This window comes from Neofelis nebulosa, chromosome 16 (genome assembly GCF_028018385.1).
Source record: "Neofelis nebulosa isolate mNeoNeb1 chromosome 16, mNeoNeb1.pri, whole genome shotgun sequence".
NCBI lineage: Eukaryota > Metazoa > Chordata > Mammalia > Carnivora > Felidae > Neofelis > Neofelis nebulosa.
The window spans coordinates 6053558-6075319 of NC_080797.1; the positions used below are offsets into that span (position 1 = coordinate 6053558).

At 47.6% G+C, this 21762-nt stretch overlaps 2 protein-coding genes across 5 annotated transcripts in view; one reads left to right on the forward strand and one right to left on the reverse strand.

Moving 5' to 3' along the window:
• Window positions 1–11094, forward strand: part of DNAH9 (dynein axonemal heavy chain 9) — a 337407-nt gene extending 326313 nt beyond the window's left edge. Inside the window, exons 68-69 of the mRNA XM_058704720.1 lie at window positions 3430–3819; window positions 10402–11094. Of these exons, the coding sequence (XP_058560703.1) occupies window positions 3430–3819; window positions 10402–10629 (618 nt within the window). The 3' untranslated portion in view covers window positions 10630–11094. The remainder of the gene's footprint in view (window positions 1–3429; window positions 3820–10401) is intronic.
• Window positions 11095–12699: 1605 nt separating this feature from the next.
• The window catches only part of ZNF18 (zinc finger protein 18), a 29001-nt gene continuing 19938 nt past the window's right edge, over window positions 12700–21762 (reverse strand). For all 4 annotated transcript variants that reach the window (XM_058704723.1, XM_058704721.1, XM_058704724.1 and 1 more), the window contains exons 5-7: window positions 20377–20461; window positions 19432–19539; window positions 12700–13984 (exon numbers count right to left, since the gene is read on the reverse strand). In XM_058704723.1, coding sequence (XP_058560706.1) covers window positions 13206–13984; window positions 19432–19539; window positions 20377–20461 — 972 coding nt within the window. In that variant the 3' untranslated portion in view covers window positions 12700–13205. The remainder of the gene's footprint in view (window positions 13985–19431; window positions 19540–20376; window positions 20462–21762) is intronic.

Below are 21762 nucleotides of genomic sequence, written 5' to 3' on the forward strand. Positions count from 1 at the left end.
ACTAGCCACGACATTCCCCTAAGCAAAACCCTCATCTAGAGCAAGACCCTAACTCCCTTCAGTTCCACGAGGGCTGGGAGAGGTGAGGAAGCTGCAGAAAAGTCTGAAGCTAGCAGGGGTTGGTTCTGGAGGTTTAAGGAAAGAAGCCGTGTCCGTAACGTTAAAGTGCCAGATGAAGCCACAAGTACTGATATAGAATCTGCAGCAAGTTATCCAGAAGATCGACCTGAGATAATTCATGAAGGTGGCCACACTAAGCAACAGGCTTTCAGTGCAGACAAACAATTTTCTATTGGAAGGGGACGCCATCTAGGACTTCCATAGCTAGAGAGAAGTCAAAGCCTGGCTTCAAAGCTTCAAAGGACAGGCTGACTCTCTTAGGTGCTACTGCAGCTGGTGATTTAAGTTGAAGGCAGTGCTCATTCACCACTCCCAGAATCCTAGGGCCCTTCAGAATGATGCTAACTCTACTCCACCTGGGCTCTGCCCGTGTGGAACAACAGAGCCTGGATGACAGCACATCTGTTTACGACACAGTTTACAGAATATTTTAATAAGAAAGCAGAGTGGGAACACTTCCCAACAAATTTTATGAGGCCATAAGGTACTATGAGAAAAACCAAAGATACCATGAGAAAAGAAAATGAGCCTGGGTGGCTCAGTCGGTTGAGCATCCGACTTTGGCTCAGGTCATGATCTCACGGTCCGTGCGTTCGAGCCGGCATTGGGCTCTGTGCCGACAGCTCGGAGCCTGGAGCCTGCTTGGGATACTGTGTCTCCCTCTCTCTCTGACCCTCCCCCACCTCACACTCTGTCTCAAAAATAAATAAACATTAAAAAATTTTTAAAAAAAGAAAAAGAAAAGAAAATGGGGAACAAATACTACTCATAAACCCAGATACAAAAATCCTTCACAAGATGTTGGTAAATGAAATCATACAACATAAGAAAAGGACAACACATCGTGGACACATGGGGTTCATCCCGGGACTGCAAGGCTGGCTTTAACGCTGAAAACTCAATCAATGGAGTTCACCGTATAAACGCACTACATAAGAAAACCACGCAATCATCTTCATAAAGGAAAAAAAAAAAGCATCTGACAAAATTTAACAGTGAATCTTGATTTAAAATATCAGAAGACTAAGAAAAGAGACTTTCCTCAACAGAATAAAGGACATCTAAGGAAAACTTATCGCTCTTAATGTTGGAAGATGATTTTTTTTTCCCTTTGGAAGGAAGCAAGGATGTCTGCCCTTATCACTTTTATTCTCGTTGGAATGAAGGTCTTAGATAGTACGATAAGGCAAGAAAAAGTTGCACAGATGGGGTCTCATAAAAGAGAGGGTTTGATCATTTACTTTTTTCCTTTGCACTAAATTTACTTTTGACACTTAATGCTATTTTATTAAATAATCAGCTGCTTTTTGGCAAACCTTACTAATACCTAAATTACCAACTACGTATAACAATGAATTTTCACAGAATTGAGGGCATGAGGAAGACACTCTGTCTCAGAACCTTGAATTTGGCTCAAATGTACGAGGAGTATTTCGTAGCCTCTTTTCAGAAGTGTCCTCTGAAGTAAAGAGTCCAGGAAAAAGAACAATGTTTTTTTGTTTCAACTTCTGTTCGTGTCAGAAGACCCTTGGGGAAATCTACCAGAAGGAACTTTTGTTCTCCTGATTTGGGTGTGTTTAGAAGCGATAAACCTGGAGGGTAGACATGGGATGCTCATACCTCCCCTCGGACCCGGGGGGTGGCCTTGGAACCCTCGACCACAGTCTTCTCTGGTGAGCCACCCCCGTGCAGCTGAGCAGACACCTGGAAGGAAATCTGTTTTCTGTCGCTGGAATATGATCTGCTTACTTGAGGGAAAAGCATCCATGATTTGGGCTATACCCATTCGGGCTGGCCTACCTGGCACTGGGCTGATCGGGATGTTTAGTTCTTGTATAAAATATGAAGGTATTTATATCTGAAAATAGCCCAGCCACTCGACTCCGGGGCAGAGAGAGTAACGGCTACAGTCTCTCTGTTAAGTTCATGAAGAAGTTCAGGGGTCAGAGGGCTGAGTGACAGAGTTTCTAGCTGTCACTTAGGACCCGAAATATGTTCACCTTTAAGGGAGGCATATTTAACTTTTCTTTTTTAACAGTTCCAGGAGTTAAATGGTCATAGAGTTACATGGTCCAGTCTCCCATCCCACAGGCAAGGGGACTCGGGGCGCAGGGAGGCCTGCGTGACATTTTACCAGTCTGCACTTAGGGTGAGCCAAGCTGTCTCAGTCCACACAGACTTCTATAATTGAATTACCAGACTGGGTGGCTTATAAACAACAGAAATCGACTTCTCCCAGTTCTAGAGGCACCAGCAGATCTGGTGTCTAGGGAGGGGCCGACTTCCTGGTTCACAGCCAGCCATCTTTTTTCTGTCCTCACAAGACATAAGGGGCGAGGGGGCTCTTTGGGGTCTTATAATAAGGGCACTAATCCCATTCATGAAGGCCCCACCTCATGACCCAGGCGCCTTCCAGAGGCCCCACCTCCTAATGCCATCACACTGGGGGTTAGCATTTCAACAAGGAAATTTGGGTGTCGGTGGGGAGGGCGCAAACATTCAGCCCATAACGCGAGCCTTGTCGTGTACCCTAACCCCTGTGCAGAAACCACTACAATAGAGATGGGGTCTTCAAGAAATTTGGAGGGGCGCCTGGGTGGCTCAGTCAGCTAAGTATCTGACTCTCGATTTCGGCTCAGATCATGATCTCGTGGTTCGTGAGTTTGAGCCCCACATCAGGCTCTGTGCTGACAGTGTGGAGCCTGCTTGGGATTCTGTCTCCTGTCTCCTGTCTCCTTCTCCCTCTCTCTCTCTCTCTCTCTCTCTCTGCCCCTCCCCTGCTCGCTCACTCTCTCTCAAAATAAATAAGTAAACATTTAAAAAAAAAAAAAAGGAAAGAAATTGCCGGAGATCCGTGTCATAACCAAAGTTACAAAATCAAACCTAATGATGGTTTTCGACGTAACCTTTCATCTAGCAATTGGAGGTGGGTTCCTTCAAGTTGACTGTGTATCTCCTACCTTGATTCTGGGGGAGATCCTTGATCTGGGGGGGACACAGATCGTCCAGCCTCGGGCCTCTCGTGCTTCTGAGCTGCGGGGCCCACTGCAAAGGCGGGAGGAGAGCCAGCACCCAGGCTTTAGGGTAGGGAACCCACAGGTGGTCTGAGGTCCGCGGTGGACGTCAACTGCTGTCAGTACATAGGTGTGGACTCACACACCTTGCAAACCAAGTATTAGGGACAGTCATGGCCACCACTGTTGGCCTCATCTGTCTGCCTGTAGGCCATGAGCCAGCGGTCCCTATGGCCGGTTGTCTCCAGGGACTTCCTGCCCCCTCACTCTGTCCCCTCCTGCCCCTCGTCTACAGGGGGAGCTGACCATGACCAGCGACATGGAGAACTTACAGAACGCCCTGTACCTAGACACGGTGCCAGAGCCCTGGGCCAGGCGAGCCTACCCCTCCACGGCAGGCCTGGGAGCCTGGTTTGTGGACCTCCTCGACCGAATCAAAGAGTTGGAGGCCTGGATCGGAGACTTCACCATGCCTGCCACGGTGTGGCTGACAGGCTTCTTCAACCCCCAGTCCTTCCTGACCGCCATCATGCAGTCCACGGCCCGCAAGAACGAGTGGCCACTGGACCAGATGGCCCTGCAGTGTGACGTGACAAAGAAGAACAGGGAGGACTTCAGGAGCGCCCCTCGGGAGGGGGCCTACATCCATGGCCTCTTTGTGGAAGGCGCTCGCTGGGACGTACAGGTAAATCTTGGGGTGGGACACCCTCTGTGGGCTGATTAAACTACACATTGCCTCCATAGAGTGTGATTGTGCAAAGGGGATGCCCCGGACCTTCTGACCTGGGTGGCCTTTCCTTGAGGCTCTCAAGGCACTCTCATGCAGCCAGGGACGGTGCGGAGAGCGCAGGCTTTGCGCCGATTAAAAGCAAGGGCTCTGGAACCAAACTGGCTGGATCTGAATCCCAGGACTACCATCCGTTAACTCTGGGACCTTGGGACGTGGTTCTACCTCTCCAAATCTCAGTTTCCTCAAGTGTGAAAGGGGAAAATAAGAGTTGCTGCAAAGATGAGTTCATATGCGGGGACACCTGGAATTGTGCCCGGCACACAGAGAATGCTCCAGAAGTGTGAGAGTCACTAATTCTCCGAGCTATCCCTGATGCTGGCTGCCCGCCCTGGGGATGTCATTTCACCTTCCAGGGCCACTTTCCTCATCCACGAGCTCTAGAAGGACAGGAATCCCTTCTGCCTTTTACACTGCCCCCATCTCCAAAGGGAGCCCAGTAGATACTATTTCAATGTGACATTCTGAAAGGGTTCCTCACTGGAGCCTAATAAAGATTTGAGTCACCCTAAGATTGGCTGGGATAAATGACATGGGCAAGGATGGATACCTCCAGAACAAGTTCACGTTTGTGATAACACATGATCTGGAAGAAGTGCTTAGTCACGTATCCCGCTTGGCAAGTGCCACTTAACTATTCCTAGCTGTTAGTACAGAGTTAATGGGGAAAAACTGTCAGGTGATCTAAACTATAGGGACGCCTGGGTGGCTCAGTCGGTTGAGTGTCCGACTTCAGCTCAGGTTACGATCTCACAGCTCGTGAGTTTGAGCTCCATGTTGGGCTCTGTGCTGACAGCTCAGAGCCTGGAGCCTGCTTTGGATTCTGTGTCTCCCTCTCTCTCTCTGCCCCTCCCCTACTTGTGTGCTCCCTCCCTCTCTCTCTCTCTCTCTCTCTCTCTCTCTCTCTCTCTCTCTCAAAAATAAATAAACATGAGGGAAAGAAAGATCTAAGATATCATAGAAGGCCACGTAGGCCATGTAAATATACATACAGAGCTGTACTGGATTAAACAAAGTCTACCAAAATTCGTGTCCACCTAGAACCTCAGAATGTGCCCCTATCTAGACATAGGCTCTTTGCAGATATATGCAGTTGAGGTGAGGTTATACTAGAGCAGAGAAGGCCCTAAATCCAAGGATTGGTATCCTTATAAGAAGGCCATGTTGGAAACACAGAAGAGAATGCCCTGTGAGGACAGAGGCAGAGATTGGAGTGATGTATCTATAAGCCAAGGAATTCCAAGGAAGCCCCCAGAAGCCAGGAGAGATCCATGGGATAGTTTCTGCCTCAGGGCCTCCAGAAGGAACAGACCCTACCTACACCTTGATTTAAGACTCTGGCCTTCAGGGGTGCCTGGGTGGCTCAGTTGGTTAAGCAACCGGCTCTTGGTTTCGACTCAGGTCATGTTCCCCACGTTTGTGAATTTGAACCCCACTTCAGGCTCTGCACTGGCAGTGTGGAGCCTGCCTGGAATTCTCTCTCCTCCTCTCTCTACCCTACCCCTGCTATGCATATGTGCTCTCTCTCTCAAAATAAAGTTTAAAAAAAAAAAAGTAAAGAAAACAAGAAAAATTAGCAAAAAAAAAGTCTGGCCTTCAGAACTGTAAAAGAATCATTTCTGTTGTTTTAAGCCACCAAATTTGTAGTAGTTTGTCATAGGAGCTCTGTGGAACCAATCAAGGGCCAACAGAGAGGACAGCAAAGTGGGACAGTGTTCAAACAGCCTGAACCTTGAGAAGGAAGCTGACTTCCCCTTCTCCACCTGAACATTTGTCCAAGATTCTGTGAGCAGGGGGGTCACACCTGGATGCTATTAGGTGTAGGGTGCTGTAGGGTGGCCAGAGCTAGAATATCAAAAAAAACCCAAAGTGAGCAAGTGGGGAAGAAGTTCAGAAGAATGCCAGCACTGTGGGGGAGGGGGAAAAGACACTGATTCCAATCATCTAACTCCAGTATTTTATGACCTTGTTTCTATATAGTAATAACTTCCCAGGACGCCTGGGTGGCTCAGTCGGTTGAGCATCTGGCTTTGGCTCAGGTCATGATCTTGTGGTTCATAAGTTCGAGCCCCGCATTGGGCTCTGGGCTGACAGCTCAGAGCCCGGAGCTGCTTTGGATCCTGTGTCTCCCTCTCTCTCTGCCCCCACCCCTCACCCTCTCTCTCAAAAATAAATAAACATTTAAAAAAATTTTTTTATAAATAATACTAATAACAACTTCCCAAAAAGCAATACCCGCCCACCAAGAACTCTTAGTCTCAGTTTCTACCCCCAAAAAGATGTCAGCAAAAACATAAGAGTAAGAATGTCCAAATATCCCCTCCTCCATAAAATAACACTGGCCCCACATTATCAGAGCTTAACTTTTGCACAGGACTCTAGAAATCAACTAAAGGCTTTCGGCAACCCAAGGAGTATTTAGTGAAGAAAAATGTCCAAAGCTCAGTAAGAGAATAAGCTTTGTGGCCTTTTAACTTGCCCTTTTCCCTTCCCCATCCCCACCAACTCTGTGGTGGCCTCGAAAACCAATGCGCTCTAGTCACAGTGAACACAGCAGCCTCCCAGCCACTGGAGGGGGCAAAGCGGAGTTGGAGTACTTTCAAAGACCCATTCCCAGAAAACGGTCATTATTTTCCCTATGTGGTCATTTCCAGGAAGACCCCACTTACAAGTCTGCTTTACTTGACCAGAGTTGGAGCTCACCCAGGGCAACAGCCTTTCCCCCCTGAAGGCATGTACTGAAAACAAAGCCAACTAACCTCCAGCTTGCCTGAGGTAGTAGATAACAGTGGAGCAGGGGCGCCTGGGTGGCTCAGTCAGTTGAGCGTCCGACTTCCGCTCAGGTTCATGATCTCGCGGTTCGTGAGTTCAAGTCCCGCGACGGGCTCTGTGCTGACAGCTCAGAGCCTGGAGCCTGTTTCAGATTCTGTGTCTCCCTCTCTCTCTGCCCCTCCCCTACTCGTGCTCTGTCTCTTTCTCAGAAATAAACATTAAAAAAATTTTTTTTAAATAAACAGGGGAACAAATACTAGGCTAACTACAAATACTAGGCTAACTAGGCTACCATTTAAAAGGAAAAGCTGGGGGCGCCTGGGTGGCGCAGTCGGTTAAGCGTCCGACTTCAGCCAGGTCACGATCTCGCGGTCTGTGAGTTCGAGCCCCACATCAGGCTCTGGGCTGATGGCTCGGAGCCTGGAGCCTGTTTCCAATTCTGTGTGTCTCCCTCTCTCTCTGCCCCTTCCCGTTCATGCTCTGTCTCTCTCTCTGTCCCAAAAATAAATTAAAAACGTTGAAAAAAAAATTAAAAAAAAAAAAAAAGAAAAGAAAAAGCTGGAGAATGAGATGACCTCCAACTCATCCTTGGAAACCTAGAGGGCCATGCCCATGGGCAGGGCTGTGCACAGGCTCAAGAAAGCCCTGAGAAGTCTGTAAGCTCACTTCTGGCTGACCCTGAGGCTCTGTGCAAGCAGGAAGTGAAGGCTAAGGCAGAGTTTTCAACTGCCTGGCTGAGCCCTGGAGGCATGCGCAACACATGCACAGAGCCCTGGGGCAGAACCTGTGAGACTCACTGGATCCAGGGGTCTAAGAAACCTCTGTCCAACTATGTGCTAACCACCAAGCTAACTAAGGCTACTTCAGGAGCCTTAGGTGTCAAAGACAGACGATACAGAGTCAGTTCAGAAAAGTCATTCAATAAACAACAACAAACTCTATGGAGGAAGCCTGACTTTTGGAGTTGCCACAATGTATTATTTAAAATATTCAGGGGCGCCTGGGTGGCGCAGTCGGTTAAGCGTCCGACTTCAGCCAGGTCACGATCTCGCGGTCCGTGAGTTCGAGCCCCGCGTCAGGCTCTGGGCTGATGGCTCAGAGCCTGGAGCCTGTTTCCGCTTCTGTGTCTCCCTCTGTCTCTGCCCCTCCCCCGTTCATGCTCTGTCTCTCTCTGTCCCAAAAATAAATTAAAAAAAAAAAATAATAAAATAAAATAAAATAAAATATTCAAGTTTTCGGGTCGCCTGGGTGGCTCCGTTGGTTAAGTGTCCGGCTTCGGCTCGGGTCATGATCTCACGGTTCGTGGGTTCGAGCCCCACGTGGGGCTCTGTGCTGACAGCTCGGAGCCTGGAGCCTGCTTTGGATTCTGTGTCTCCCTCTCTCTCTCTCCCCTCTCCCACTTGTACTTTCTCTCTCAAAAATAAATAAACATTAAAAAATAAATTAAAAATTAAATAAAAAAAATTAAAATTAAATAGAGGAAGTCAACAGAAGATTTGAGTAGACAAGAATCGCCAAACTTGGAAATGTATCACTTGAGATTATCCAAGCTGAGAAGCAGAAAAAAAGAACAAAATAAATGAACAGTTTAGAAACCTGAGGAATACTCAAGCATACAAACATCTACATAGTAGCGGTCCCAAAAGGAGAAGAGAGAGAGAAATAGCTAGAAAGAATATTTGAAGCAATAATGGCCACTTTCCAGATTTGATTAAAAAAGAAAAAAAAGATTAATCTACACATCCAGGAATCTCAACAAAACCTAAATAGGATAAACTTAGAAATCCATACGCAGACATGTTATAAGGTAAAGAGAGAACCTTGAAAGCAATCCATCACTTCCAAGGGGTCCTCCATTGGATGAACAGATGATTTCTCTTAAGAAACCATGAAGTCAGAAGACAGTAGAATGGAAGTCATAGTGCTGACAGAAAGACTGTCAGCCAAAAATTCCATATCCAGTAACACTATCTTTCAAAAATGAAGGAGAAATTAAGACATTCCCAAGTTTAAAGAGAGAGAGAGAATTCACCACTAGCAGACCAGACCTATAAGAAATACTTAAGGGGGGGGGAGAAGGGGTGATGAAAATGTTCTGGAATTACAAAGTGATGATTGTACATTAAAAAACACTGACTTGCGGTTAAGCGGCCGACTTCGGCTCAGGTCATGATCTCGCGGTCTGTGAGTTCGAGCCCCGCGTCAGGCTCTGTGCTGACAGCTCAGAGCCTGGAGCCTGTTTCAGATTCTGTCTCCCTCTCTCTGACCCTCCCCCATTCATGCTCTGTCTCTCTCTGTATCAAAAATAAATAAACATTAAAAAAAAAAAATTTTTAAAAAAAACACTGACTTGTACATTTTAAAAGGGTTGGTTCTGAGGTACGTTTGGAAAAAAGAAAGGTTCTACCCCTTCTCCCACTCCCTGCCATAAACACTCAGTTGTTGACGTTAAGGGAGTGCCTACTGTTTCCCTAAGATCTATTACTCATCGTGCCTCATACCAGCCTCTAACAGAACTGAAAAGGCACATCCTCCCCTTTAAATGCATTTCATGGAGGGGCACCTGGGTGGCTCAGTCAGTTAAGCATCCAACTTCAGCTCAGGTCATGATCTCAAGGTCTGTGAGTTCGAGCCCTGCATCAGGCTCTGTGCTAATGGCTCAGAGCCTGGAGCCTGCTTCAGACTCTGTGTCTCCCTCTCTCTCTGCCCCTCCCCTGCTTGCTCTCTGTCTCTCTCTCTGTCTGACTCTCTCTCTCAAAAATAGTAAACATTAAAAAAAATTAAAAATAAATACATTTCATGGAAAATGAGCGAAGCTCTATCCATAGTAGAAGGGGATCAAAGTCACCAGGGCAACTGCAAGGTATCTGTGAATCGCTCTGTATCAACATTTCCCACAGTAAGTTCCATAAAACACTAGTGCCATAGGAAATAAATAGATTGAAAAGAAAAGAGTCCTGTGGTCAAATAAGTTTGGGAAGCACCAGGTTCACCTCTTTTCTTTACTGCTAGGACTTCCTGTCTTCAGTGTATGGTAAGCACCTTTTCCCAAGCTTATTTGATACAGGAATGCTTTTGGTCCTCAGAACATTTCTCAGGACTAGGAAAAAAAAAATAATAGTAAACAAAAATAAACAGCCCCACATCACTCTATTGATTCATCTCAGAAAACCACAGAGGCCCCAACTAGAAAGCCCCAGAAGTTAGGTCCCTGTCACATGAGTAAAGATAGAACACAGCTCCGCTCAAGAAGTCAAAATGCTCTAGAGGGTGAAGGAGGTCCCATATGAAGCTGAAAAAGACATAACCGAACCCTTAAAATCTAAAGCATTTGCTGGCATGAACTGTGTCTTCCTCGTCTTTCAAAGCCCTAGCACCTTCCATGATGACCATCTGGCAAATAGTTGCATTCGATATGCTTATGAAGTGAATGGACGAGGAAATAAAAATAGAGGCTCAAGTCACAAAGGGGTTAATCTGTATATGATACATAACAACTTCTAGAACTCTCCTTCAGAAAGTAATTTAGGCTGGAAAACAGAAATCGGTTTCCCGCATCTCAGCTGCCGTCCCATCGTGGGTTAACGATTCATAAGGCAGCCAGGCCTTCCCAGTGTCTCAGCTGCTGGGCCTTCTGACAGGAGGCTGGCTGGCTGGCTGCACTCTGTGTCTGATCTAAGGTGGCTCCTTTCATGTTCTTGTCCCCAGGCAGGGGTCATTACGGAGGCGAAACTGAAGGACCTGACACCCCCCATGCCCGTGATGTTCATCAAGGCCATTCCTGCAGATAAACAGGACAGCCGCAGCGTCTATCCTTGTCCCGTGTACAAGACTTCCCAGCGGGGACCCACCTATGTGTGGACTTTCAACCTGAAGACCAAGGAGAAGGCATCTAAGTGGGTTCTCGCTGGAGTCGCTTTGCTTCTCCAGATTTAGCCACTGAGAACACAAGGCTGGGCTGGAGGCTGCCCAGAGGGACAAGGCGGGGAGGGGTGACACAGACGCATAGATAAGAAATCACATGTACTTGGGGCACCTGGCTGGCTCAGTCGGTTAAGCATCTGACTTCAGCTCAGGTCATGATCTCACGGTTTGTGAGTTCGAGCCCTGCTGACAGCTCAAAGCCCGGAGCCTGCTTCGGAGTCTGTGTCTCCCTCTCTCTGCTCCTCCCCTGCTCATCCTGTCTCTCTCTCTCTCTCTCTCTCTCTCTCTCAAAGATAAACAAACATTAAAAAAAAAAAAAAAGAAATCACATGTACTCACAATTCTGTAGAATTCTTGTAGGGAACCCGGAGAGATGTGCCTACAATTGCGGCGACAGCTGGACGAATTCGGGTCCAGGAACGAGCGGGGGAAGCATTTCACAACACTGCACCATTCCTAATAAAGTGATTTATTCTTCGACTGTGTCTGGTCTCAGCTTTGTGAGCAGGCAGAGTCATAAATGATCCTGGAGAGACCAAGAGAAACGAACCACAAACACCTGAGCCCTGATGTAGTTACACGGCACGGTACCCAGTGCTCCGCTCCCAGCTACTCCATAGACCAGTGGCTGTCAGCATCGCCCCGGGGTCAGAGGCTGCATTGTGACCACTCTGGATCAGGGATCGCCAAATTTTTTCTAGAAAGGGCCACTCGGTAAATGGTCTATGCTTCGCAGGGCATTTTTCTCTGCTGCGATGACTCAACCCAGAACATAAATAAATGGGTGTGGCTGGGCTCCAATAAAACCATATTTACAAAAACAGATGCTGGGCCACATTTTGCCAATCAGTGATCTAAAGGACAGAGGAAGTATACATAGGACATGTATCCCTTATTAACTCACACATGCATTCAGTAAGTTAAACACTTACCGTGTGCTGAGAACACAACCGTGAATGAGGCTGTTTCCCAGTATCTCTATCATCCTTCAGATTATTTCAGAGGGACCCACGGAGAAACCCTGTGCCTGCAGCTTTTTAGCCTAAAAGTTTTCTAGATTTTTCTCTAATACATGTTCGCTGGAATCCCAAAGAGCTCCACTGTTTTAAAGAGCTCTTATAGGAAGGTCTGTTTGCTAAGAAGAGTCCAGGAGGGCCCAGTATTCCTTCTGGAATCATTACCGCCCCCCCCCCCCCCCATATCCTTGATGAATTAGGATTTACAACAGGGGCCCTTAAACTTGAGCTGGCATCCAAGTTCCCCTGGAGGGCTGGTTAATCTCTCTCAAAAATAAAGATTAAAAAAAAAAAACCTGAAACATAAAATCCCACCACCCTACAACTCTCTGCTGTACCGAATACAAAATCGAACGCTGGTTCCTCCATGATTTTCCTGCTTTCTGCCCTGTGGTTCCTGCACTTCCTAATGAGGGGCCTTCCCCCTCACCTTCATGCTACAGGGGGGTTAAAAATCCCTCTGGAATCTAAGAAATCCAACTTGAGTTTCAATCTGCCGGTTCGTGCCTACAGATCACTGCCCTCCTTCCTGGTCCTCACCAGCAGCAGTAAACTCGGAGCAGGCAAGAGGAGGACGAAGAAGGAAGGAAGGTGAAACTCCCACACTATGAGAGCAGGACACTGGGGGGGGGTGGGGGGGGGGGCGTGTGACTTCGAAGAGGGGACAAGTGGGCAGGTTAGATGTATGTGTCACACCCCTAGACAGAACGGACATTACATCACTACTGACTTCTTCCTAATATCTACTGACACAATGGGGTAATAAAGGTAATTTTAAAGCACAGAACACTCTGGAAAAGTAAAATTGATAGCCAGGAGAAAGAGGGGCAGGTTGAGGCAGGTGAGCAAGCGGGAGATGAGCTCAGAAGAGACAAAGAATGCCCAGCGCTAACCCAGCTCTCACACCGGGGCACCAGGTTAGCGATTTCCTGTCGCTCTTCCGCTGGTAAGTCTGTACGGGATGGTCAGGTGCTCAACTACCGTTCAGGGTGATTCCATGAGAAAATGCACCTTGAGTTACGCTTAGAACACAGGCGACACTTCAGACACAAAGAAAGATACAGGGTAACTCTAAGAAGTTTATTTAGAACGAGAGACACTTGAGGTTAGTTTTGCACCCGTGTGGCAAGGAACACACGTGAGCTCACTGGCCCTCTCTGCTGCCCTTCCTGTGACAGAAGGCCTGCTCCCGAACCCCCCTCCTCAACCGCTGATCCCAGGCCCTTCCCCCGAGCTGCCATGCAGCCAATCCAGTTGAGCTCTCCCCAGACGGCACTTGTAGAACAGGACCTCCAACTGAACCTTTCTCCCTGAGGGATCCACCGCAAGAGACGAGCTGACGGAGAAAAACCACTCTTTCTCCCGACGCAGAGGCAAGAAATGAAACCCACACGAAATCCAACCCAGAGGCCAACATGTCCTCCAAGTCCAAAGCCGTGCCCTGGTGACTCTCCTCTCGAATCCATAAAATAACAGAGAGAACAGGGCTGGCCTTTAAGAGATGCGATGTCTCCAGATGGAAGGAAGTATTTTTAAATGGCCCAGAGACAGAAATGGGCTCAGGGAGCTTGGCTACTGAAAGGGCTTCTTTCCTAAGTGGGATCTTTGATGTTTATCAAGGCTCGAGCTCCAGCTGAAACTCTTCCCGCAGCGGGGACACTTGTACGGTTTCTCTCCTGTGTGCACTCTCTGATGCCTGTTAAAGTTTGACCTCTGAATAAAACTCTTCTCGCAGATGGGACATTTGTAGGGCTTCTCTCCCGTGTGGATCTTCTCGTGGTGACGCAGTCCCGAGAAGTCACTGAAGCCTTTGCCACAGTGGCCACATTTACAGGGCTTCTCCCCCGTGTGGATTCTCTGGTGCTTCACAAAGTCTGAACTCCGCAGAAAGGCTTTTTTGCAGGTGGGGCACTGGAAGTACGTCTCTCCAGTGTGAGTTCTCTGGTGAAAAACAAGCTGAGAATTCCTGTAAAAGCTTTTCCCACACTCCCTGCAGGTGGGGAGTTTTTGGGCCATGGGGGCCCTCGGCTGCCCCTTCGGGGAGGCGTCTCTCTTCTCCTCCAGCCACAGCAGGGACAGTTCTTCTGGATGAGGACTGGCCACATGCTGTTTCCCAGAATTCCTCTCTTGAGGAGAGAGCTGGCCCACCGGCCCCTCACCCTGCAGGTCTCCCGGGGCCTCGGGGCGACTGTCCACTTCTCCAAAGCATCTCGGTGCATCCTCACCGAAGAGGCCGCTCAAGGAGGCCTGGGAAGGCGCCTCCCCTGAGGCGTGGCAGGAGACGTCGGAAGGCTCCTGGCCCCTGCAATTTTCCAAATTCAGGTTCTCTTTGTCATTCTCTTGCCTGTCTCCTGGAAGAAGAAAGAAGATTTGAAATCGTTCCATCAATGCTGTGCCCTGTTTTCTAACCCCTACGTCAAGAAAAAGGTCCTCGGAAAACATGAATTCTCTACCTCTTCTCTATCAAGAATGCGTCAGTGAATGAGGAAGGAAGACACCATCCGGCCTGGGCGACCGGACACTCACTGCACTCGTGCTGGGGTCCGGGCTCAGTGTCCAGCTCCAGAGCCGAGAACGTCACAGGGCAGACGGAGCGCACAGAGGGCTCTGCTGACCGCCCCTGCCCCCCATAAACGAGCAGTGTGCAATTCTTAAGGCCCAGGAAAAACAAGTGTATTATGTAAGGGCGTTACTTTGCAAAACGATTTGTTTTTATCTGATTACATCTAAAGCACTAAAAGCAATTTGGAGAGAAAAACATAAAGAAGAAAAGCAAATCGACCTCAATCACACCATCCAGAGGTAGCAACCATGATTATGTATTTCCTTCTGGTCTTTGTTTAATCTTTACCTGTATGTATGTATGTATGTATGTATGTGTGCTTTTTTGGGGGATGGGGTGGAGAGGACTCACTGTTTGTGAGTTCGAGCCCCGTGTCGGGCTCTGTGCTGACAGCTTGGAGCCTGGAGCCTGGAGCCTGTTCCGGATTCTGTCTCCCTTTCTCTCTGCCCCGCCCCTGCTCACACTCTGTCTCTGTCTCTCTCAAAAATAAACATTAAAAAAAAAAATTAAAAAAATTTTCTTTTGCTCATACCTTAAGTTTTTGGTTGCTACCACTAAATGATACGTATAGTAAAGATTTTTATTCTGGTGGTAGAATATGTTTTCCAACTTTTATATGTTATTTCTGAAGACCTAAGGAAGCTATTCGCCTTTCTCTTTCCTGCATCAGTGCCTTCAAATTATCTGCTAGAGCCCCAGGAATCTGCTAAAGAGTTAGATCTGACTTAATTCACAAAGTCTTAGGACACACCCCTCTCAGATGACAAAGGCACTTTCTCTGGTCTCTAAAGTGACAAAGGTACTTTCTCTTGTCTTTAAAGGAGCCGTTATGAATATCATTTGAAAGCTGAATAATGATCTATTGTAGAGACGTCACCATGAACACATAATAGCAAACACACGATTTACTGAAGGATTTTCCTACTCTGGACACCAAAGCTATTTGTTGTGGGTTTGCTACTATAAATAATGCTGTGCTTTTTCTTCATACATCTTTGCCCACATTTCTGACCATTTTGGGTTCCCTGCAGGGTTATTACCATGTCAGCAGGCGCGAACATTGATACTGAGGCTCCTGACACTGGCTGGCGAATTGATCTCCAGGACTGTGCCACCCCCCAGTATGACCGGCCGAGCTAAGCAAAGGACAGTGTTCGGGACTTAAGTACTGAATATTTCTAAAATACTGGCCTTCTCTGAGGGGTGCCTGGGTGGCTCAGTTGGTTAAGCATCTGACTTTGGCGCAGGTCATGATCCCATGGTTCATGGGTTCGAGCCCCGTGTCAAGCTCTGTGCTGACAGCTCAGAGCCTGGAGCCTGCTTCGGATTCTGTCTCCCTCTCTCTCTGCCCTTCCCCTGCTCACTGTCTGTCCGTCTCTCAGAAATAAATGTTTAAAAAAAAAATTTTTTTTTTAAATATTGGCCTTTGAAACCAGTGAAAACACAGTTTCTCACTGTTATAAATTTTAATACCTTTGTTATTAAAGGATGAATTTTTTCACATTTAAGAGCTACGTTTCATAAAGACTGCTGCCCATTCTTTCATTGAGAAAGTCATTTTTTTTTTTCTTATTATCCTGCATTAACTCTCACCATGTTAAGAAAAATAATCATTGAGGGGTGCCTGGGTGGCTCAGTCTATTGAGCGTCTGACTTCAGCTCGGATCACAGTCTCGCAGTTTGTAAGCTGGAGCCCCGCATAGGGCTCTCTACTGTCAGCATGGAGCCCGACTCAGATCCTCTGTCCCCTGACTCTCTCTGCCCCTCTCTCTCTGCCCCTCCCCTACTTGTGCTCGCTCTCTCAAAAATATACAGAAAGAAAGAAAGAAAGAAAGAAAGAAAGAAAGAAAGAAAGAAAGAAAGAAAGAGAAAGAAAAAAAGAGAGAAAGAAAGAAAAAGAGAAAGAAAGGAAAGAAAGATAATCATTTATCTGTCATTTTCATGAACAATGTTTTTCACCAATACCTGTATTTTGTTTGTGGCCATTTATGTATATGTGTAAGTTGTGGGGGTTTTCTTAATTCTAAGTATACTCAAGTCTATTTTTTTTTTCTAACATTTATTTATTTTTGAGAGAGAGCACAAGTACAACCGGGGCAGAGAGAGAGGGAGGCACAGAATCTGAAACGGGCTCCGGGCTCCGAGCTGTCACAGCACAGAGCCCGACGCGGGCTCGAACCCGCGGACCGTGAGATCATGACCCGAGGTGAAGTCGGACACTCAACCGACTGAGCCACCCAGGCGCCCCAGTGTACTCAAGTCTACTCATCTTTTCCCTAATGGTTTTCCTCCATGGCTTTTATACTGATAAAACCTTCCCCGCCCAGACAGTGAGTCAAACAGTCACCCGTTTCCTTCCTTATTATTATGTTCCTATTTTATCTTTTTCATCTATTTCCAACTTATTTTGGTGTATGACATTCATCACATTTAAACCAATGCCTCTTCCCAAAGAATGCTGTTCACGGAAGAACACCTCATCCACAGACCCGCGTGGCCTCTTCCTCTGTCTCACATCAAATTCTTGCCCAGGGGCGGCTGGGTGGCTCAGTCGGTTGAGCTTCCGACTTCGGCTCAGGTCATGATCTCGCGGTCTGTGAGTTCGAGCCCCGCGTCGGGCTCTGTGCTGACAGCTCGGAGCCTGGAGCCTGCTTTGGATTCTGTGTCTCCCTCTCTCTCTGCCCCTCCCCCACTCGTGCTCTGTCTCTGTCAAAAATAAACATTAAAAAAAAATTAAAAAAAAAAAAATTCTTGCCCAAATGAGCCTCTCTTCCAAGGCTCCCTTTTCTGTTCTGCTGGCCTGTGTGTCTACTTCTATATCCATATCCCATCATTTTATTGATTTTACCTTTCTAAAATGACAGACTTTTTTTTTTAAATAGGCTCCATGCCCCACACGGGGCTCGAACTCATGACCCTGAGATCAGGTTGCGTGCTTGACCAACTGGGCCAGCCAGACTAAAACAACAGATTCATAATGTTTACAGATCTAATGTCAATGAACAATTCTTCTTTCAAGACTCTTTAGTAACTTTGCAGTATTCTCACAGATAACTACTTAAGAATCCTTTTCCCAAACAATTTTTTTTTTTAAACCCCTTGGGGTTTTGATCAGAGATGAGGACGTGGCTTTTTGAGGTGTATTCCCCTGCTGGCCTGCTTTAACCACGCGCTATTCTTCCGTATGGTCAAACACACAGCATGCATGCTCTCTTGAGACTTCTGCCCATTGGTATGAGCCCAGATCTGGCAAACTGGCTGCTTTTGGGTCTTTGAGTCCTTTCTGATCCTGTTAATTGTTTCCACACTAGACCAGGGCTCGCCCCTGCACAGCTGGGCTCCTGCATCGACTTTCCACGGGGTTCCCCCTGCTCCCAGCATGCCCTTTCAGTCTGCCCTGCTCATGGCCACTTCCCTGGTCTCTCTCCCCACATTTCCTCTCTGTCAAGAGCAGACATTGCCAAGTCTTAGCCCTACGAGGGCCAGCTGGCTGTGTAGACTCCCCATAGTCTCATTCAAGGTAAGAGCTAATGCAACCATGTCACCAGGCGGAATGAAGGAGGAAAAAAAAAAAAAAAAAAAAAGAATGAGTGGAGATAGGTGAACCATGTATCACAAATAAAATCCCACTACAAGGACGCATATGGGAAATCCCTTGTACTTTCCACTCAACTTTGCTGTGAATCTGAAAGTGCTCTAAAAAATATCTATTAAGGGGCGCCTGGGTGGCTCAGTCGGTTAAGCGGCCGACTTTGGCTCAGGTCATGATCTTGCGGTCTGTGAGTTCGAGCCCCGCATCGGGCTCTGTGCTGACAGCTCAGAGCCTGAAGCCTGTTTCAATTCTGTGTCTCCCTCTCTCTGACCCTCCCCCGTTCATGCTCTATCTCTCTCTGTCACAAAAATAAATAATAAAACATTTCAAAAAATTTAAAAAAAAGAAATATGTTTATATTGGGGCGCCTGGGTGGCTCAGTCAGTTAAGCATCCAACTTCGGATCAGGTCATGAGTCACAGTTTGTGGGTTCGAGCCCCACACCGGGCTCTGTACTGACAGCTCGGAGCCTGGGGCCTGTTTCTGAGTCTGTGTCTCCCTCTCTCTCTGCCCCTCCCCAACTTGTGCTCTATCTCTCTCTCTCTCCCTCTCAAAAATAAACAAACATTAACAAGGATTTTTAAATTAAAAAAAAGAAGTATGTTTATATTGAAATATGGAACATACACACATACTTAGAGCAAAAATTTCCTAAAATATTACCCACCCTGATGTTTTCTGATATTCTCCATTCAATCTTATCACTGCATTTTTTTTTAAATGCTGGATACAACCCACAACATGATTGCACACTACACTGATTGGTCAGGAAATGCAGTTTGAGAAACCCTGCTCCAAAGGGATCCTTGTGAGAACAGTATTAGGATAAACATATTGGTTAAAATTAAAATCGTACATTTCACACGAAGCTTGCTGTCTCTTAGTGTGTTAGTTAGCAAAGGGAAATAGTTGGATCCCACTGGAAAGGATCACTTTCCATACACTTCTCATCCCTGGTCCTTTTCTTCCTCCACAGTTCTGGGATCTTCTGTACATGGCGAAGTGTATGTTGGGGGGGGGGGGGGGGGGCGGGGGTGCGGATATGTGCGGACGCGAGGTGTTACATCCGCAACGCTTTAAACAGAGTGCAGGAAACAAAGGGTGATGGCTGCATGACCACAGAAGAAGTTCACATATTTCCCCACCTCCTGTCTTAGAATACATGATTTACAGGAAGTGTTTGTTGTTGCTGCTGTTTTGGAGAAGTCAGGTGCCTAGAGATTAGTTAAATGTGTTTTTCTGTCAGTTTGTCTTATTCAGTCTTCACTGCAACAATTACGAAAACCAAAAGAGTCAGGAAGAGTGACTGCCTACTGCTGTTCCATAACCTTTCTAGAAAGGAATTCTACTATCTGTGTTGGTATCAGTCTGTACTAACCTTAACTTGCTCTGAGGAAGCAAGCAGTCACACCAGACAAGCCCGAAGGCAGCGGGTCCGATGTGTGGTCTCTGTTCCACGATTACGTATGTATGTTCCAACAGCCCGTGCACCAGAGATGAGGAGACCCAACCTCGGGACTCACACTGGACTGACCAGATCGTGGCTAGTTACAGACAATGTCACAGACCTCAGGTCCTTGTACCCCCACCAATTTAATGACAGGAGGTCAGGAGGGGCTCGGCCCCAGTAAACGACCACTCACCTAGGCAGGTGGGCCTTGGGATCTTCTCACTAAGGTGAGGGTGCCGCCCGGCAGGCTCTTCCCCATACCCCGTTGAACCAGTCGGATCAGGCTTGGAACTGGAAATGCCTGGTACACAGAGGGACGACATGAAGCCCAGGTGAATGGGGAGAACTAGGGACCAGTCTGGGTCTGTCAAAGGCACAACCTGAGTGTGAAGAGGAAATAGGAAGGATCTGGGGACCACTTAAAAAACCTTCTCTTAGGGGGCGCCTGGGTGGCGCAGTCGGTTAAGCGTCCGACTTCAGCCAGGTCACGATCTCGCGGTCCGTGAGTTCGAGCCCCGTGTCGGGCCCTGGGCTGATGGCTCGGAGCCTGGAGCCTGTTTCCGATTCTGTGTCTCCCTCTCTCTCTGCCCCTCCCCCGTTCATGCTCTGTCTCTCTCTGTCCCAAAAATAAAAAAAAAATAAAAAAATAAAAAGTCGAAAAAAAAAAACAACCTTCTCTTAGAAGGCTACTGGGAGCTTCTCAGACACCAGTACTCATGACATGACCAGGATGTATGGTGAGGGTCACAAGGTGACCGGAAGGGCCTGCCTGTACACCAAGGCTCGCGTTTGGGCGAGCCACTGCATCTTGGCACAGTGGGGCTTAGTGGCACAGAGCAGGGACTCAGACACACCGAGTTCCATCGTTAACTCGGCACTTACAAGGAACATGACAGGAGCTGACGCTCACTCTCATCATCCTTCACACAGGAACACCATCCCCGACCTCATACATTTAAGGAGTAACCACGCATAATGCAGCCGTGACAGTTCCGGGCACACAGACCCTGCTATCCCCAGTTCCCAGCCATGTCCCCGGTGCCCCCTTCCCCCGAAGAACTTCCATGGAAGCAGCTCTCTCTAACGGACACAGAAAATGTTTAACGTCTGCTCCCACCGGACTGGCCCACACCCTCACCTCCGGAGACCATCTTCCCGTAGGTCTCCAGCATGAGATCCCAGTACTGCTCCTTCTGGACGGACTCCAGGTGCCTCCACGTCTCCTAGAAAACATGCGAGACATGACTCCAACGCAGGTTTCTGAACCCAGCCTTCCCTCCCCTGTAGGAAAGTGGAGGAAAACAGGCCTATGCCCTCGCCGCCTGGCCATCAGATGATCTAAGGAATCACAGGAGGTAGTTCAAGAGAAGAGGCCAAGGGGAAAACGACAGTCTCCACGTCAGTATTTCTTGCCCTGGTTAGAATACATCTAGATTTTAAGTGCTGGCTTTTTAGTTGCACATACTTAAGAGTCAAGAACACAGAGAGAAGGCAAAAGCTTCTTCTACCCTGTCCTTTTTTCTTTCTTTCTTTTTTTAAATATTTATTTTGAGAGAGAGTGAGAGAGAGAGAACACACAGGAGAAGCAGAGGGAGAGGGAGAGAGAGAATCCCAAACAGACTCTACACTGTCAGCGTGGAGCCCGATGAGGGGCTTGATCTCACCAATTGTGAGATCACGACCTGAGCTGAGATCACGAGTTGGATGCTGGGGGAGCCTGGGTGGCTGAGTCAGTTAAGAAACTGACTTCAGCTCAGGTCATGGTCTTACAGTTCGTGAGTTCGAGCCCCGCATCGGGCTCTCTGCTGTCAGTGTGGAGGCCACTTTGGATCGTCTGTCTCCCTCTCTTTGTCCCTCTGCTGTTCACTCTCTCTCTCTGTCAAAAATAAAGATTAAAAAAAAAAAGTTGGATGCTTCACCCACTGAGCCCTCAAGCACCCCTTATTTTTTTAACTCAGTGCTTATAATAGAGGTCTTTGAACGGTCGGAATCTGATACTCCCAATATTTCATTAAAATCTGGAAATTCATGGGGCACCTTGGGGGCTCAGTCGGTTAAGCATCTGAGTTTGGCTCAGGTCACGATCTCGCGTTTCGTGGGTTCGAGCCCCGCGTCGGGCTCTGTGCTGACAGCTCGGGGCCTGGAGCCTGCCTCGGATTCTGTGTCTCTTTCTCTCTGCCCCATCCCTGTTCTCACTCTGTCCCTCTCTCTTTCTCTCTCAAAAATAAACATTAAAAAAATTTTTTAAAACTCTGGAAATTCAAGAGGGAAAAGGAAATAAAAGGGAATTTGTTAGAAAACCACTCACGAGTCAGCAAAAAGGTGGGAAGCGCCCACAAGGATGTCGGATGCATCCTAGTCTCTCTGAAACAGATCAGTGGATTCGGACCAGAGACAGAGGGCTGGCTCCGTGCACACGTGGAGCCTCCCCGACAGTTCTGAGTTTACAGCCTAACGTTAGACCAGTTTTCCTCCCACTCAGTGGAAAATCGATGGGTTCTCTGGAGCAAGGTGTGCCTCAATT